At 50.2% G+C, this 19,157-nt stretch overlaps 2 protein-coding genes across 2 annotated transcripts; one reads left to right on the forward strand and one right to left on the reverse strand.

Annotated features, from left to right (window-relative positions):
* Window positions 1-318: 318 nt before the first annotated feature.
* LOC139235397 (zinc finger protein 774-like) lies at window positions 319-9,431 on the reverse strand. The gene is made up of 2 exons (XM_070866531.1): window positions 9,281-9,431; window positions 319-3,919 (listed from the first exon to the last, which is right to left on the reverse strand). The coding sequence occupies exon 2, from the start codon at window positions 3,869-3,871 to the stop codon at window positions 2,870-2,872; it is 1,002 nt and encodes a 333-aa protein (XP_070722632.1). The 5' UTR covers window positions 3,872-3,919; window positions 9,281-9,431; the 3' UTR covers window positions 319-2,869.
* LOC139235629 (zinc finger protein 774-like) lies at window positions 9,171-19,157 on the forward strand. The gene is made up of 4 exons (XM_070866674.1): window positions 9,171-9,230; window positions 12,857-12,908; window positions 15,936-16,619; window positions 18,882-19,157. The coding sequence occupies exons 3-4, from the start codon at window positions 16,051-16,053 to the stop codon at window positions 19,012-19,014; spliced, it is 702 nt and encodes a 233-aa protein (XP_070722775.1). The 5' UTR covers window positions 9,171-9,230; window positions 12,857-12,908; window positions 15,936-16,050; the 3' UTR covers window positions 19,015-19,157.

The following is a 19,157-nucleotide window of genomic DNA, read 5'->3' on the forward strand; positions in this document are numbered from 1 at the left end:
CCACTGCCAAGGCTGGGGTGGGATGGGCTCCTGGCCGAGGGAAAAAGACTGGAATCATTTAACAACTGTATGCTACAATGGAGGGAGGGCAGAATTAAGGCAGTTGCTTGAGAATACTCCCACAGATCTTGAAAAAAAAGCAAGAGGTGGCTACATCTCCCATAAAGACAGAGGAACATCGGAACAGGAGGAGGCCATTCAGCCCCTCCAGTTTGTTCCATCATTCAATTAGCTCATGGCTGACCTGTGTCTTAACTCCATCAGATCAACCATGGTCTTATTAAATGGCTGAGCAGGCTCGAGGGGCCAAATGGCCAACTCCTGCTCCTATTTCTTATGTTTATGTTCTTTAACCGCCTTCGTTCCATAACCCTTGCCTACCAAATATCTATCAATAGAAAATGCTGGAAATCTCAGCGGGTCAGGCAGCATCTGCGGAGAGAGAAACAGTGTTAACGTTTCGGGTCGATGACCCTTCGTCAGAACTGGAAAGGTCCGAAATGTAACAAATTCTTAAGGATGTGCAGGGGACACTGAAAGGGGAAAGGGAGGAAAGAACAAAAGGGAAGGTCTGTGGGGGGGGGGGGGGAAGGGAGGCAGGAGAGATTAGAGAGTCAAAGGGGCCGATGGGCCGAATTGAGATGGTAAATGCACAAGTTAGGGAACAAAAGATGAGTCTAGCTAGGGTGTGAATTACGGAATAATTATTAGCTGCCATGAGAAACTATTTCGAACTTTTCCAGTTCTGACGAAGGGTCACCGACCCGAAATGTTGACTGTCTTTCTCCACAGATGCTGCCCGACCTGGTGAGATTTCCAGCATCTTCTCTTTTTGTTTCAGATTCCAGCATCCACAATATTTGGCTTTTGAAATACCTATCAATCTCAGTTTTGAAATTTTCAATTGATCCCCGCCCCTCAACAGCTTTTGGGGCGAGAGAGTTCCAGATTTCCACTACCCGGTGTGTGAAGAATTGCTTCCCGACATCACCCCTGAACGGACCAGGTCTAATTTTAAGATTATGCCCCCTTGTCTTGGACTCCCCCTCCAGAGGAAATAGATTCTCTCTATCATAACATAAGAACACAACATAAGAAATAGGAGCAGGGTCGGCCATTTGGCCCCTCGAGCCTGCTCTGCCATTCAATAAGATAGTGCCTGATCTGATCATGGACTCAGCTCCACTTCCCCGCCCGCTCCCCATAATCCTCAACTCACTTATCACTCAAAAATCTGTCCATCTCCGCCTTAAATATATTCAATGACCCAGCCTCCACAGATTTACAACCCTCTGAGAGAAGAAATTCCTCCTCATCTCCGTTTTAAATGGGCGACCCCTTATTCTGAAATGACATCCTCTAGTTCTAGATTCCCTCATGAGGGGAAACATCCTCTCTGCATCTACCCTGTCGAGCCCCCTCAGAATCTTATACGTTTTAATAAAATCACCTCTCATTCTTCTGAACTCCAGTGAGTATAGGCCCAACCTGCCCAATCTACCCTATTGAATCCTTTAATCATCTTAAACACCTCAATTAGATCACATCTTAATCTTCTATATTTAAGAGAATACATTAGAACAAATAGTTATTCATCAACCTTTGACTAGAGCCGAGCATCTGCTAACGGGCACATGGAACTTACTATTGTCCTCAGTTTTACCAATTCACATTGATGAGGGACACCGCAGGCAGCCGGAACTGAACTGATGTGTTTTCCTCGGAGAAACACCCTGTGTCATTCCTTATGTGCTGCTTCTAGCAACACACACTATAAGATTAAAAAATACACCACAGACAAAAATAGGCATGTTGGCTTTCATCAAGGGCTCCGAATGGTAAAACGTCCCATTTGCCAGCACTGACATCCGTCAGCCACAAACATTCACCCGACAGAAGGTGAGATAGACCCGTTCGCTTCATTCCCCCAGGCACAGAGGGTCAGTGGATGTCCGGAACAAGTCACCAATTGGCTTGTCTTCGAGAGATCTGGGACTTGACGCAGTGTTTGAAACAAAGCTGATCGAGTCGTCGCATATTTAGAATATTAAAATCCAGTTATTAACATCAGCAGAAACTAGCAGAGTGAACCTGGTTCAGTCCTGGATGTGATTTACAACAACAACTTGTATTTATATAGCGCCTTAAACGTAGTAAAACATCCCAAGGCACTTCACAGCAGTGTTATAAGACAAAACAAATAAATTTGCCACAAGAAGAAATTACGGCAGATAACCAAAAGCTTGGTCAAAGAGGCAGGTTTTAAGGTGCGTCTTTATTGAGGAAAGAGAGGTGGAGAGGTTACATAAGAAATAGGAGCAGGAGTAGGCCATACGGCCCCTCGAGCCCGCTCTGCCACCCAATACGATCATGGCTGATCCAATCATGGACTCAGGTCCACTTCCCTGCCCGCTCCCTATAACCCCCTTATTCCCTTATCGTTCAAGAAACTGTCTATTTCTGTCTTAAATATACTCAATGACCCAGCTTCCACAGCTCTCCGAGACAGCGAATTCCACAGATTTACAACCCTCTGAGAGAAGAAATTTCTCCTCAACTCAGTTTTAAATGGGCGGCCCCTTATTCTAAGATTATGCCCTCCAGTTCTAGTCTTCCCCCATCAGTGGAAACATTTAGGGAGGGAGTTCCAGAGCTTGGGGCCCAGGCAGTTGAAGGCACAGCCACCAATGGTTGAGCGATTATAATGAGGGATGCTCAAGAGGGCAGAATTAGAGGAGCGTAGACATCTCGGGGTGGGGGTTGTGGGGGTTGACGGAGATTACAGAGATAGGGAGGGGGCGAGGGCCATGGAGGAATTTGTAAACACGGATGATTAACAGCAGCAGCAGCAGAATCCAAGCCCCGTGAGTCAAACGTGAGTGCGTTGGTGTCTCAGCAGGTGGGAGGACTGCGTGAATCCTTTCCCACACACGGGGCAGGTGAAGGGCCTCTCCCCGGTGTGAGTGTGCCGGTGGGTCAGCAGGTAGGACGAACAGGTGAAGCCCTTGCCGCACTCGGAGCAGGTGAAGGGCCTCTCCCCGGTGTGGACGCGCTGGTGGGTCAGCAGGTTGGAGGACTGGGTGAAGCCCTTGCCGCACTGGGAGCAGGTGAAGGGCCGCTCGCCGGTGTGCACCCGCTGGTGTCTCAGCAGGTTGGAGGAGTGGGCGAAGCCTTTGCCGCAGACGCTGCAGGCGAAGGGCCGCTCACCGGTGTGCACCCGCTGGTGGGCCAGGAGGTGGGAGGCGCGGGTGAACTCCTTCCCGCAGGCGGTGCAGGCCAGGGGCCGGCCGGCGGTCCGGGCGCAGCGGTGGGCCAGCTGGCCGGCCGGCCGCCGGAACCTCCTGGTGCAGCGGGGGCAGCCGAAGGGCCTCTCCCGGCTGTGGACCCGCCGGTGCTGGGCCAGCAGCTCGGGGCTCTTGAAGCCGGCCCCACAGTCGGTGCAGCCGAAGGGCCGCTCGTCGCTGTGGACCAGCCGGTGGCGCAGCAGGTGAAAGGACGAGCTGAACCCTTTGCCACACTCGCGGCAGGCGAACGGCCGCTCCCCGGTGTGGACGCGCTGGTGCGTCCGCAGGTGGGAGGACTGGGTGAAGCCCTTGCCGCATACCGAGCAGGCGAAGGGCCGCTCCCCCCCGCCGGCCTGGCCATGCCAGTGTTTGCCCGGCTGCGACCGGCACGGAAACCCCTTGGCCGCGTCGGCGCAGTCGCACGGTTGCCGCCCCCCTGCCGCGTGGCTGCGCTCGTGCCGAGCCCGGTTGGACGACCGGCTGAAGGCTCGGCGGCACACAGAGCAGGCGAACGGTCTCTCGCTGCTGCCCCCTTCTGCCATCACTGGTCCGGAGTATTCAGGTGACTCTCCGTCACACCGCAACATGATGTTTGGTTCGAGTTTCCCAGCTGCAAATCCTCCCCTTCGAACACCCTGCGAAAGGAATTCACAAAAGTCACTACTGTAAGTACAGGGCAGAAATTCAGAACAGACAATTCTCATTTCTATGAACCACTGACACGACAGTTCAGAGACGGTTCACCAGGTTGACTCCTGGCATGAAGGGCTTGTCTTATGAAGAAAGGTGGAGCAGGTTGGGCTTATACTAATTAGAGTTTTGACGAATGAGAGGTGATCTTATTGAAATGTATAAGATTCTGAGGGGGCTCGACAGGGTAGACGCAGAGAGCACTGTTTCCCCTCATGGAGGAATCTAGAACGAGGGACATAGTTTGAGAATAAGGGGCCACCCATTTAAAACGGAGATGAGGAGGAATTTCTTCTCTCGAAGGGTCGTGAATCTGTGGAATTCTCTGCCTCAGAGAGCTGTGGAGCTGGGACATTTTTAAGGTGGAGATAGACAGATTTTTGAGTCAAGGGTTAAGGGTTATGGGGAGCAGGCAGTGAAGTGGAGCTAAGGCCAAAATCAGTTCAGGCATGATCTTATTAAATGGCGGAGCAGGCTCGAGGGGCAAAATGGCCAACTCCTGCTCCTATTTCTTATGTTTCAATCTGCCCAGCCTCCTTCAATGATTTGTGCACATATACCCCCTCTTCTCGTTCATCCTAGCAAAATGTATCACTTCACACTTTTCTGCGTTAAACGTCATCTGCCACGTGTCCGCCCATTTCACCAGCCTGGCAGATGAAGTTTAGTGATAGTGAGAAGTCTATCACTATCTTCCTCACTGTTCACTGCACTTCCAAGTTTTGTGTCATCGACAAATTTTGAAATTGTGCCCTATACACCCAGGTCCAAATCATTAATATATATCAAGAAAATCAGTGGTCCTAGTACCAACGCCTGGGGAACACCACTGTATACCTTCCTCCAGCCCGAATAAACAACATAGAAACGTAGAAAATAGGTGCAGAAGCAGATCTGGCTGATCATGCAACCTCAGCACCCCACCACTGCCTTCTCTCCATACCCACTGCCTGATACCTTTAGCCGTAAGGACCACATCGAACTCACTTCTGAATATGTCCAACGAACTGGACTCAACAACTTTCTGTGGCAAAGAATTCCACAGGTTCACAACTCTCTGGGTGAAAAAGTTTCTCCTCATCTCGGTCCTATATGGCTTACCCCTTATCCTTAGACTGTGACCCTTGGTTCTGGACTTCCCCAACATCGGGAACATTCTTCCTGCATCTCACCTGTCCAGTCCTGTCAGAATTTTATAAGTTTCTATGAGATCCCCTCTCATTCCAGTGAGTATAAGCCTAGCCGATCCAGTCTTTCATAGAAACATATAAAATAGGTGCAGGAGTAGGCCATTCGGCCCTTCTAGCCTGCACCGCCATTCAATGAGTTCATGGCTGAACATGCAACTTCAGTACCCCATTCCTGCTTTCTCGCCATACCCCTTGATCCCCCTAGTAGTAAGGACCTCATCTAACTCCTTTTTGAATATATTTAGTGAATTGGCCTCAACAACTTTCTGTGGTAGAGAATTCCACAGGTTCACCACTCTCTGGGTGAAGAAGTTCCTCCGCATCTCGGTCCTAAATGGCTTACCCCTTATCCTTAGACTGTGACCTCTGGTTCTGGACTTCCCCAACATTGGGAACATTCTTCCTGCATCTAACCTGTCTAACCCCGTCAGAATTTTAAATGTTTCTATGAGGTCCCCTCTCATTCTTCTGAACTCCAGTGAATACAAGCCCAGTTGATCCAGTCTTTCTTGATAGGTCAGTCCCGCCATCCCGGGAATCAGTCTGGTGAACCTTCGCTGCACTCCCTCAATAGCAAGAATGTCCTTCCTCAGGTTAGGAGACCAAAACTGTACACAATACTCCAGGTGTGGCCTCACCAATGCCCTGTACAACTGTAGCAACACCTCCCTGCCCCTGTACTCAAATCCCCTTGCTATGAAGGCCAACATGCCATTTGCTTTCTTAACCGCCTGCTGCACCTGCATGCCAACCTTCAATGACTGATGTACCATGACACCCAGGTCTCTTTGCACCTCCCCTTTTCCTAATCTGTCACCATTCAGATAATAGTCTGTCTCTCTGTTTTTACCACCAAAGTGGATAACCTCACATTTATCCACATTATACTTCATCTGCCATGCATTTTCCCACTCACCTAACCTATCCAAGTCGCTCTGCAGCCTCACAGCATCCTCCTCGCAGCTCACACTGCCACTCAACTTAGTGTCATCCGCAAATTTGGAGATACCACATTTAATCCCCTCATCTAAATCATTAATGTACAGTGTAAACAGCTGGGGCCCCAGCACAGAACCTTGCGGTACCCCACTAGTCACTGCCTGCCATTCTGAAAAGTACCCATTTACTCCTACTCTTTGCTTCCTGTCTGACAACCAGTTCTCAATCCATGTCAGTACACTACCCCCAATCCCATGTGCTCTAACTTTGCACATCAATCTCTTGTGTGGGACCTTGTCGAACGCCTTCTGAAAGTCCAAATATACCACATCAACTGGTTCTCCCTTATCCACTCTACTGGAAACATCCTCAAAAAATTCCAGAAGATTTGTCAAGCATGATTTCCCTTTCACAAATCCATGCTGACTTGGACCTATCATGTCACCTCTTTCCAAATGCACTGCTATGACATCCTTAATAATTGATTCCATCATTTTACCCACTACCGATGTCAGGCTGACCGGTCTATAATTCCCTGTTTTCTCTCTCCCTCCTTTTTTAAAAAGTGGGGTTACATTGGCTACCCTCCACTCCATAGGAACTGATCCAGAGTCAATGGAATGTTGGAAAATGACTGTCAACGCATCCACTATTTCCAAGGCCACCTCCTTAAGTACTCTGGGATGCAGTCCATCAGGCCCTGGGGATTTATCGGCCTTCAATCCCATCAATTTCCCCAACACAATTTCCCGGCTAATAAGGATTTCCCTCAGTTCCTCCTCCTTACTAGACCCCCCGACCCCTTTTATAACCGGAAGGTTGTTCGTGTCCTCCTTCGTGAATACCGAACCAAAGTACTTGTTCAATTGGTCCGCCATTTCTTTGTTCCCTGTTATGACTTCCCCTGATTCTGACTGCAGGGGACCTACGTTTGTCTTTACTAACCTTTTTCTCTTTACATATCTATAGAAACTTTTGCAATCCGTCTTAATGTTCCCTGCAAGCTTCTTCTCATACTCCATTTTCCCTGCCCTAATCAAACCCTTTGTCCTCCTCTGCTGAGTTCTAAATTTCTCCCAGTCCCCAGGTTCGCTGCTATTTCTGGCCAATTTGTATGCCACTTCCTTGGCTTTAATACTATCCCTGATTTCCCTTGATAGCCACGGTTGAGCCACCTTCCCTTTTTTATTTTTATGCCAGACAGGAATGTACAATTGTTGTAGTTCATCCATGCGGTCTCTAAATGTCTGCCATTGCCCATCCACAGTCAACCCCTTAAGTATCATTCGCCAATCCATCCCAGCCAATTCACGCCTCATACCTTCAAAGTTAGCCTTCTTTAAGTTCTGGACCATGGTCTCTGAATTAACTGTTTCATTCTCCATCCCAATGCAGAATTCCACCATATTATGGTCACTCTTCCCCAAGGGGCCTCGCACAACGAGATTGCTAATTAATCCTCTCTCATTACATAACACCCAGTCTAAGATGGCCTCCCCCCTAGTTGGTTCCTCGACATATTGGTCTAAAAAACCATCCCTTATGCACTCCAGGAAATCCTCCTCCACCGTATTGCTTCCAGTTTGGTTAGCCCAATCTATGTGCATATTAAAGTCACCCATTATAACTGCTGCACCTTTATTGCACGCACCCCTAATTTCCTGTTTGATGCCCTCCCCAACATCACTACTACTGTTTGGAGGTCTGTACACAACTCCCACTAACGTTTTTTGCCCTTTGGTGTTCTGCAGCTCTACCCATATAGATTCCACATCATCCAAGCTAATGTCCTTCCTAACTATTGCCTTAATCTCCTCCTTAACCAGCAATGCTACCCCACCTCCTTTTCCTTTTATTCTATCCTTCCTGAATGTTGAATACCCCTGGATGTTGAGTTCCCAGCCCTGCTCATCCTGGAGCCACGTCTCCGTAATCCCAATCACATCATATTTGTTAACATCTATTTGCACAGTTAATTCATCCACCTTATTGCGGATACTCCTTGCATTAAGACACAAAGCCTTTAGGCTTGTTTTTTTAACACCCTCTGTCCTTTTAGAATTTTGCTGTACAATGGCCCTTTTTGTTCTTTGCCTTGGGTTTCTCTGCCCTCCACTTTTCCTCATCTCCTTTCTGTCTTTTGTTTTTGCCTCCTTTTTGTTTCCCTCTATCTCCCTGCATTGGTTCCCATCCCCCTGCCATATTAGTTTAACTCCTCCCCAACACGCTTTCTCAACCAGCCCCGCCTCCTTTAAGATTCGTATTGTCAGTCTTGCCATCAGTCTGGTTAACCTTCGCTGCACTCCCTCAATAGCAAGCACGTCCTTCCTCAGATTAGGAGACCAAAACTGCACACAATACTCAAGGTGTGGCTCACCAAGGCCCTGTACAAATGCAGCAAGACCTCCCTGCTCCTATACTCAAATCCCCTCGCTATGACGGCCAGCATGCCATTTGGTTTCTTTACTGCCTGCTGTACCTGCATGCCAACTTTCAATGACTGATGTACCATGACACCCAGATCTCAGTGCGCCTCCCCTTTTATTAATCTCCCCTTTCACTAACCGTGCACCACTACTCTCTGTTTCCTGTCACTTAGACAATTTCGTATCCATGCTGCCACAGTCCCTTTTATTCCATGGGCTCCAACTTTGCTGGCGAGCCTATTACCTTTTGGAAGTCTATGTACACAACGATAAGGGGAGTCAAGGGTTATGGGGAGCGGGCAAGAAAGTGGAGCTGAAGCCAAGATCAGATCAGCCATTGCCCTCATCAACCCCCCCACGTATGCTTTTTAAAAAACACGCTTTCTCAACCAGCCCCGCCTCCTTTAAGATTCGTGCACATATACCACTAACCAGCCCCCTCCCCTTCCCAACTCCACCCATTGCATGCCTAGATCTGGATGGGGTAGGGGGTGAGGAGAGAGTTATTCTATAAGCTGGGCAGGGTCTGGATCCGCGATGGCAATCAATGGCTGCTGGGCCTACCCACAATCCGCCGCGCAGCAGAAACCGCTCCGCCGGGCCAACGGCCGCGCCGAGGCGCATGCGCCAGCCTGCCTGCGGGCAGAGCGCGCGGTGTACCCTGGGCCGGGCCGGGCTCGGGGCTTTTTTTTTGTTTCGCGGTGAGTCCGGACGGAGCGCGCGCGCGAGGCGAAAAAAACCCAATAATCACCGGGCGAGCGCGCGGGAGGGTGGGCCGGGGATTGTCGCGAGCGTCCCGCGTGTCAACGGAGGCCTGCGCCGGTCTCGCCCCCCCAGCCGGAGCCGGGCGCTCGGGCCTCGGTGTGGATTAGATCCCGCGGCCGCTCCGCTCCCACCCGAGCCTTCTCTCGTCGCAGCACGCATCGCGCATGCGCCACTCACAGCCGTTCTCTACCGCGCACGCGCCACCCACAGAGCTTCTTTCCAGTGCAACAACAATTTGTATTTATATAGCGCCTTCAACGACGTAAAAGGTCCGACAGCGCTTCTCAGCAGTGTTTTAAGACAACACAAATAAATTTGAAGAAATGAGGGCAAGTGACCAAAAGCTTGGCCAAAGAGGTCGGTTTTAAGGAACATCTTGAAGGAGGAAAGAGAGGTAGAGAGGCGGAGAGGTTTAGAGAAGGAGATGACAAGAGGCGGTTTTAGTTACGCCACGTATATGTAGCCGTGGACACCAGTGACACTGTCAATCAAACTGTTTGTTTGACATCCAGTGCTGGCTGAGCAGAAATTTTCTCCAATTGAATATTGGGAAGACCGAAGCCATTGTTTTCGGTCCCCGCCACAAACTCCGTTCCCTAGACACTGACTCCATCCCTCTCCCCAACTTCTGTCTGAGGCTGAACCAGACTGTTCGCAACCTTGGTGTCACATTTGACCCTGAAACGAGCTTCCGACCACATATCCACAGCATAACTAAGACCGCCTATTTCCACCTCTGTAACATCGCCCGTCTCCGCCCTTGCCTCAGCTCATCCGCTGCTGAAGCCTTCATCCATGCCTTTGTTACTTCTAGACTTGACTATTCCAACGCACTCCTGGCTGGCCTCCCACATTCTACTCTGCGTAAACTAAAGGTGATCCAAAACTCGGCTGCCCGTGTCCTAACTCGTACCAAATCCCGCTCAGCTATCAACCCTGTGCTCGCTGACCTACATTGAATCCCAGTTAAGCAACGCCTCAATTTCAAAATTCTCATCCTTGTTTACAAATCCCTCCATGGCCTCGCCCCCTCCCTATCTCTGTAATCTCCTCCAGCCCCACAACCCCCCGAGATGCCTGCGCTCCTCTAATTTTGCCCTCTTGAGCATCCCTGATTATAATCACTCCACCATCGGTGGCCACCATCCCACCTCTCCCTCCCTACCTCTCTTTCCTCCTTCAAGACGCTCCTTAAAATCTGCCTCTTTGACCAAGCTTTTCATCACCTGCCCTAATTTCTCCTTGTGTGGCTTCACTGTCAAATCTTTTGTCTCATAATAGAACTAGGGGGCATAGTCTCAGAATAAGGGATCGCCCATTTAAAATGGAAATTTCTTCTCTCAGTGAGTCATGAATTTTTGGAATTCTCTACCCCAGAGAGCTGAGGAGGCTGGGTCATTGAATACATTTAAGGTGGAGATAGACAGATTTTTGAAAGATAAGAGAGTGAAGGGTTATGGGGAGTGGGCAGGGAAGTGGAGTTGAGGCCAAGATCAGATCAGCCATGATCTTATTGAATGGTGGAGCAGGTTCGAGGAGTCAGATGGCCTACTCCTGCTCCTATTTCTTATATTCTTATGTAATACTCCTGTGAAGCGCCTTCGGACATTTCACTATATTAAAGGCGCCATATAAATATAAATTGTTGTTAATAGGGTGCAATGTGATCTGTTTTTTCCCCCATTCATTCACGGGATGTGGGCGTCGCTGGCGAGGCCAGCATTTATTGCCCATCCCTAACTGCCCCTTGAGATGGTGGTGGTGAACCGCCTTCTTGAACCGCTGCAGTCCGTGTGGTGAAGGTGCTCCCACAGTGCTGTTAGGGAGGGAGTTCCAGGATTTTGACCCAGCGACGATGAAGGAACGGCCGATATATTTCCGAGTCAGGATGGTGTGTGACTCGGAGGGGAACATGGAGGTGGTGGTGTTCCCATGCGCCAGCTGCCCGTGTCCTTCTAGGGGGTAGAGGTCGTGGGTTTGGGAGGTGCTGCCGAAGAAGCCTTGGTGAGTTGCTGCAGTCCATCTTGTGGATGGTACACACTGCAGCCACGGTGCGCCGGTGATGGAGGGAGTGAGTGTTGAAAATGGTGGATGGGGTGCCAATCAAGCGGGCTACTTTGTCCTGGATGGTGTCGAGCTTCTTAAGAGTGTTGTTGGAGCTGCACTCATCCCGGCAAGTGGAGAGTATTCCATCACACTCCTGACTTGTGCCTTGTAGATGGTGGAAAGGCTTTGGGGAGTCAGGAGATGAGACACCCACTGCAAAATACCCAGCCTCTGACCTGCTCTTGTAAGGATGGACGCCATGAAAATTATATTGAAGCTGCATAATGTCTGTCCTCTAACATAAGAAATAGGAGCAGGAATAGGCCAGTCGGTCCTGCTCCGCCATTCATGGCTGATCTTCTATCTCAACTCCATATCCCTTGATTCCGTTAGTATCTAAAGTTTTACCATTCTCTGTCTTGAATATACTAAACAGCTGAGAATCCACAGCCCTCTGGGGTAGAAAATTCTACAGATTCACTACCCTCTGAGTAAAGAAAGATTGGATAGGCTGGGGTGGCTTTCCTTGGAATAGAGGAGGCTGAGGTGAGATTGAATTGAGGTGTATAAAATTATGAGGGGTATGGCCGTGTTTTGGAAGGACCTATTTCCTTTAGCAGAGAGGTCAATAACCTGGAGGCATACATGTAAAGTAATTGGTACAAGGATTAGAGGGGAGTTGAGGAGAACTTTTTTCACCCAGAGGGCGATGGAGTTCTAGAACTATGTGCCCCCTTATTTTAAATTTGGGTTTGTGGTTCCTTTAACGAGCTGCATGGCCCATTCAAGGTTCCGCACATGCGCATGTAGCTTAGAGGGAATGTTGGTTAGGAACTCACTGCTTGAAAGGGTGGTAGAGGCAGAAACCCTCACCACATTTAAAAAGTACTTGGATGTGCACCTGAAGCGCCGTAGCCCACAGGGCTACAGACCCAGAGCTAGAAAGTGGGATGAGGCTGGATAGCTCTTTGTCGGCCGGCACGGACACGATGGGCCGAATGGCTTCCTTCCGTGCCGTAAATTTCTGTGATTCTATAAACTGGGATGAGCAGAGCGTTTATGGGGTTCATGTGGAGAAATCACTAAAAGCTAGGGGGCAGGTACAGAAATCGTTTAAAAGGCTGGATAGGTCTTTGTCGACCGGCATGGACACGATGGGCCAAAACGGCCTCCTCCTGTGCTGCAAACATCGATGACTCTACAATACTGTGACGATATTTCTCCTCGTTTCAATCGTAAATGGCCAAACTCATGTTGTGAGACTGAGACCGCTGAGTTCTGGGCTCCCCGGCCAGGGGAAACATCCTCTCAGCATCTACCCTCAGAATCTTGTATGTTTCAATGAGATCACCTCTCATTCTTCTAAACTCCAGAGAATATCGGCCTAGTCTACTCAATCTCTCCTCATAGGACAATCCTCCCATCCCAGGGATCAGTCTAGTGAACCTTCGTTGCAGTTCCTCAGAAAACTTCAATACGATCATTTAATTGTAATTGTATTCTGATTCAATTTCAGTGAGCGAATGAGCCAATCTATGGAACAGACTCCCACGGAGATGGTGGAAGCGGTTAGTACTGATTCAAGTGCAAATTAGACAGATTCCTTTCAGAAAATAATATATTGGGATGCAATATGAGGAATTTGAGACGGGATGTGTGGTACGTGTCACAGGCTCGGGTGGTCCTGTGGTTCCTAAAGCTGTCCACCACTGGGGTTATTCCTCGTGTCATGTCTGGGTCTATTGTAGACTAATTGTTAGAGACTGATTACTATGATGCGTCAACAACTCCTTCATGTTGCCCTTTATTACAAGAGGATTTGAGTAAAGACGTCTTACTGCAATTATCATCATCATAGGTAGTCCCTTAAAATCGAGGAAGACTTGCTTCCACTCTAAAAGTAAGTTCTCAGGTGACAGTACAGTCCAATATTGGAACCACAGACTCTGTCACAGGCGGGACAGACAGTGGTTGAGGGAAAGGGTGGGCAGGGAGCCTGATTTGCCGCACACTCCTTCCACTGCCTGCGCTTGGTTTCTGCATGCTCTCGGCGATGAGACTCGAGGTGCTCAGCGCCCTCCCGGATGCACTTCCTCCACTTAGGGCGGTCTCTGGTCAGGGACTCCCAGGTGTCAGTGGGGATGTTGCACTTTATCAAGGAGGCTTTGAGGGTGTCCTTGAAACGTTTCCTCTGCCCACCTGGGGCTTGTTTGCCGTATAGGAGCGCTTGCTTTGGGAGTCTTGTGTCGGGCTTGCCCAAAGGAGGTGGTTGAGTGTAGCCAGAGCTTGGATGTTGGCCTGATCGAGGACACTTGACATTTGTGCATCTGTCCTCCTAGGGGATTTTCAGGATCTTGCGGAGACATAATTGGTGGTATTTCTCCATTGGTTTGAGGTGTCTACTGTATATGGTCCACGTTTCTGAGCCATACAGGAGGGTGGGTATCACTATAGCCTTTATATGCAATTATGCAGGGCCTTGATGAGACTGTGGAGTACTGTGCACAGTTTTGGTCTTATCTAAGGCAGGGTATATTTGCCTTGGAGGCGGTGCAACGGAGGTTCACAAGATTGATTCCTGGGACGAGAGGGCTGTCTTATGATTAGAGAGTGTGCAAAATGGACCTATACTCTCTGGAGTTTAGAAGAATGAGAGGTGATCTCATTGAAACATACAAGATTTTGAAGGGGATTGACAGGGTAGATGCTGGGAGGTTGATTCCCCTGGGCTGGAGTGTCTGGAACTAGGGGGCACAGTATAAGGATAAGGGGTCGGCCATTTAAGACAGACATGAGGAGGAATTTCTTCACTTAGAGGGTTGTGAATCTTTGGAATTCTCTGCTCCAGAGTATATCTCTGCGTTTATTGAAGGCTGCGATAGGTAGATTTTTGGACTCTAGGGGAAATCGAGGGATATGGAGATCAGGCAGGAAAGTGGAGTTGAGGTCGATGATCAGCCATGCTCTTATTGAATGGCGGAGCAGGCGCGAGGGGCCGCAGGGCCTACTCCTGCTCCTATTTCTTGCGTTCTGACGTTCCTGCGACCAATCGTTGCTTAGGAGGGGTGGAGTTTGTAATACTGGGGGTGAGCCCGAAGTTGCGTGATTTTGCACCAATCGTGAGGTCCCACTCAGGCCAATCACCAGCTCCTGCCATGGGAAGAGATGTGCCGCGCATGCTCAGTAAACTTAAAGGGCCTGTGTGGGGTGAAGGGGCGGGGAATTAGAGGGAACATTGCCGATAAGGTTCTGAGTAGGGGGAAACTGAATATTTTTTACGAAGTGCTGTACTATCTTAAAAACAGAGAAAGAATGTTCCATTTTTGAATTATTTTCTGTTCTGTCTGGGAACAGATTTTAATAACCCTCTGCAGCTAATATGAGGAAACCAATTTTCTTTTTCCTTGAGCTGCATTATTAATTTAGAAAGAAAGAAAAACTTGCATTTATATAGCGCCTTCATGACCACCAGACGTCTCAAAGCGCTTTACAGCCAATGAAGTACTTTTTGGAGCGTAGTCACTGTTGTAATGTGGGAAACGGGCCAGCCAATTTGCGCACAGCAAGCTCCCACAAACAGCGATGTGATAATGACCCTCTTTCCATTATGTTTTGTTAAAGGGACACTGTCCCTTCTTACCTGTAGCTGGCAGGGATTTCAACAGACAGTGTTGCCCTTCTGTGTGTCTGTAGTTACAGGGTGGAACAAAAGAGGACAGAGTCACATCGCACTTACAGCCCAGAAAGAGGCCATTCTGCCCAACAGGCCAATTCTGGCGTTTACATTCGACATGAGCCTCCTCCCACCCTGCTTCATCTCACACTATCAGCATATCCTTCCATTCCTTCCTCCCTCATGTATATGTTCTAGAGAAACTAGAATTTTCTGTTCTGAATTTCTATCCTGTACTTACAGAGTGTCAGCTGTGGCTCAGTGGGCAGCACCCTTGTCTTTAAGTCAGAAGGTTGTGGGTTCAAGTCCCAATCCAGGAACTTGAGCACAAAATTCTAGGCTGACACGCCAGTGCAGTGCTGAGGGAGCGCTATAAGGATGAGACCTTAAACCGAGACCCCATCCGCTCTCTCGGGTGCACATAAAAGATCCCATGGCACTATTTCGAAGAAGAGCAGGGGAGTTATCCCCGGGGTCAATATTTATCCCTCAATCAACATAACAAAAACAGATTATCCGCTCATTATCATATTGCTGTTTGTGGGAACTTGCTTGTCCCACATTATAACAGTGACTACACTCCAACATAAGAAATGGGAGCAGGAGTCGGCCAAATGGCCCCTCGAGCCTGCTCCGCCATTCAATAAGATCATGGCTGATCTGATCATGGACTCGGCTCCACTTCCCCGCCCGCTCCCCGTGACCCTTGAATATTGCATTGCTGGGACAGTCAGGCTCTTAAAGAGATACTGCAGCGCCCTGTTACCTACTTTTACGGCACTTCATAAACAACAGTGGCCACATCTTCAAAAGTACTTCATTGGCTGTGAAGCACTTTGAGATGGCCTTCGGTTGTGAAAGGCGCTATAGAAATGAAAGTCTGTCTTTCTCGTGCAGTGATGACTTTTGTCAACTTTTACAGGGTGTGAGAAGGGGCGGAAGTGCGGACGGGCGACTCGAACCAAACATCACGTCGGGATCCGAGGGGAGCCGCTTGATTCGACGGGAGCCGAGGATCACCGTCGGCCGTGGAGGATATGGACGGCATCGGCCCGGATCGCGGGGCCAGGCGCCCGTACATCTGCGGGGTGTGCGGCCGGGTCTTCAGCCAGTCCTCCAACATGCTGAGGCACAGGCGCGGCCACACGGGCGAGCAGCGGTACAAGTGCGGGGACTGCGGGAGGGGCTTCAGCTACCCGTCGGAGCTGCAGACCCACCGGCACAGCCACACGGGGGAGCGGCCCTTCGCCTGCTCGGTGTGCGGGAAGGGCTTCACCCAGTCCTCCAACATGCTGACCCACCAGCGGGTGCACAGCGACGAGCGCCGCTTCCGCTGCCCCGAGTGCGGGAAGGGCTTCAAGAGCTCGGAGGAGCTGCTGAAACACGGGCGCACGCACAGCGGGGAGAGGCCCTTCCGCTGCCCGCACTGCGGCCGCGGGTTCAGCCAGTCGTCCAGCCTGCTCCGGCACCAGCGCATCCACACCGGGGAGCGGCCCTTCCTCTGCTCCGACTGCGGCAAGGGCTTCCGCAGCTCCGAGGAGCTGCTCATCCACCAGCGCATCCACACCGGCGAGAGGCCGTACCGCTGCGCCCACTGCGAGAAGAGGTGAGAGCGGCCAAAGCAGGAGCAGGCCACTCGGCCCCTCGGGCCTGCTCCGTCATTCTTCGTCATCAGAGACATGGACCATGTACAGCAGAAACCTCGAGTCGCTGGAGAAATACCACCGACAATGTCTCCACAAGTTCCGACAAATCCCCTGGGAGGACAGACGCACCAACGTCAGTGTCCTCGACCAGGCCAACATCCCCAGCATCGAAGCACTGACCACACTCGACCAGCTCCGCTGGGCAGGGCCACATTGTCCACATGCCCGACACAAGACTCCCAAAGCAAGCGCTCTACTCGGAACTCCTACACGGCAAGCGAGCCCCAGGTGGGCAGAGGAAACGTTACAAGGACACCCTCCAAGCCTCCCTGATAAAGTGCGACATCCCCACCGACACCTGGGAGTCCCTGGCCCAAAGATCAGTCCGCCCTAAGTGGAGGAAGTGCATCCGGGAGGGCGCTGAGCACCTCGAGTCTCGTCGCCGAGAACATGCAGAAAACAAGCGCAGGCAGCGGAAGGAGTGTGCGGCAAACCAGTCCTACCCTCCCTTTCCCTCAACCACTGTCTGTCCCACATGGGACAGGGACTGTGGTTCTCATATTGGACTGTTCAGCCACCTAAGGACTCATTTTAAGAGTGGAAGCAAGTCTTCCTCGATTCCGAGGGACTGCCTGTGATAATGAATGAGGCAGTCCCTCGAAATCGAGGAGGACTTGCTTCCACTCTAAAAGTGAGTTCTCAGGTGGCTGAACAGTCCAATACGGGAATTAGTCTCTGTCACAGGTGGGACAGACAGTGGTTGAAGGAAAGGGTGGGTGGGGAGTCTGGTTTGCCGCACGCTCCTTCCGCTGCCTGCGCTTGTTTTCTGCATGCTCTCGGCGACGAGACTTGAGGTGCTCAGCGCCATCCTGGATGCTCTCCCGGGCGGTCTCTGGCTTTGGGAGTCTTGTGTCAGGCATGCGGACAATGTGGCCTGTCCAGCGGAGCTGGAGGAGTGTGGTCAGTGCTTCGATGCTGGGTCATCGGCATTCAATAAAATCATGGCTGATCTGATCATAGATTCAGCTCCAGTTCCCCGCCCGTTCCCCATAACCCTCGACTCCCCTATTGTTCAAAAATCTGTCTATCTCCACCTTAAATATATTCAATTCATCCCACTTGCTGAGACACCAGTGAGTTCACATAATAACGTAAGAAATAGGAGCAGGTTGGCCATTCGGCCCCTCGAGCCTGCTCTGCCATTCAATGAGATCACGGCTAATCTTCGACTTCAACTCCATTTTCCTGCACTGTCCCCATATCTCTTGATTCCCTTAACATCCAAAAATCTATCGATCTCCGTCTTGAATATACTCAAACACTGAGCCTCCACAGCCCTCAGGGGTAGAGAATTCCAAAGATTCACCACCCTCTGAGTGAAGAAATTCCTCCTCATCTCAGTCCTAAATGGCCGACCCCTTATCCTGAAACTGTGACCCCTGGTTCTTGACTCCTCAGCCCGAGGGAAACATCCTCCCTGCATCTACCCTGCCAAGCCCCTTCAGAATTGTGCATGTTTAAATGAGATCACCTCTCATTCTTCTAAACACGAGAGACTATAGGCCTAGTCTACTCAATCTCTACTCCTAGAACAATCCCCCTATCCCAGGAATCAGTCTGGTGAACCTTCGTTGCACTCCCTCTATGGCAAGTATATCCTTCCTTAGGTAAGGAGATCAAAACTGTACACAATACTCCAGGTGTGGTCTCACCAGGGCCCGATATAATCGCAGTAAGACATCTTTACTCTGATACTCAAATCCTCCTGTAATAAAGGCCAACATATCATTTGCTTTCTTAATTGCTTGCTGTACCTGCATGTTAACTTTCAGTGATTCATGTACGACTATTTTGAGTTGTACCTGTAAAACAATAAACCATTAAATCAAGTGCCCCCAAACCGACAAACTTAAACAAATTGAACTTAGACAGTAAACTTACAATTTAAAATTTGGTTGCCGGGGGTGATGATGCACTCCAGTCCCTCCGGCGCCCATCTCTCGCGGAAGGCCGCGAGCGTATCGGTGGACACCGCGTGCTCCATCTCCAGGGACACCCTGGCTCGGATGTAACTGCGGAAGAAAGGCAGGGTGCTTCGTGTTCAAGACACCCAGCTTCCTCTGAACACCAACATTTCCCAATCGCTCACCTTTTCAAAAAAATACTCTGCTTTTCTATTTTTTCCTGCCAAAGTGGATAACTTCACATTTCTCCACATTTAGGTTCAATCGGTCGTCCAGCCTGCTGACACACCAGCAAGTGCACAGGGGGGAGCGGCCGTTCGCCTGCTCCGAGTGCGGGAAGAGGTTCACCCGCTCGTCCTACCTGCTCAGACATCAGCAGATTCACACGTGACTGCCGAAGGAAGAGGTCGGACTCCGCTGCGATCGCCAGTCCAGCACAGAACTGCCTCCACTCCGGGCTCCCGGGGCTTAATAATAACCGGGCCAGAGTTTAATATTCTGCGTACGCGACAAATAAATCAGCTTTGTTTTCAA

The sequence above is a fragment of the Pristiophorus japonicus genome, chromosome 23 (genome assembly GCF_044704955.1).
Source record: "Pristiophorus japonicus isolate sPriJap1 chromosome 23, sPriJap1.hap1, whole genome shotgun sequence".
NCBI lineage: Eukaryota > Metazoa > Chordata > Chondrichthyes > Pristiophoridae > Pristiophorus > Pristiophorus japonicus.

Excerpts from the sequence above, each read along its gene's own strand:
- LOC139235397 (XM_070866531.1), bottom strand. The coding sequence starts at position 3,871 with ATGTTGCGGTGTGACGGAGAGTCACCTGAATACTCCGGACCAGTGATG.
- LOC139235629 (XM_070866674.1), top strand. The coding sequence starts at position 16,051 with ATGGACGGCATCGGCCCGGATCGCGGGGCCAGGCGCCCGTACATCTGC. Across the intron at positions 16,620-18,881 it reads TGCGCCCACTGCGAGAAGAG|GTTCAATCGGTCGTCCAGCC; the intron begins GTGAGAGCGGCC and ends CTCCACATTTAG.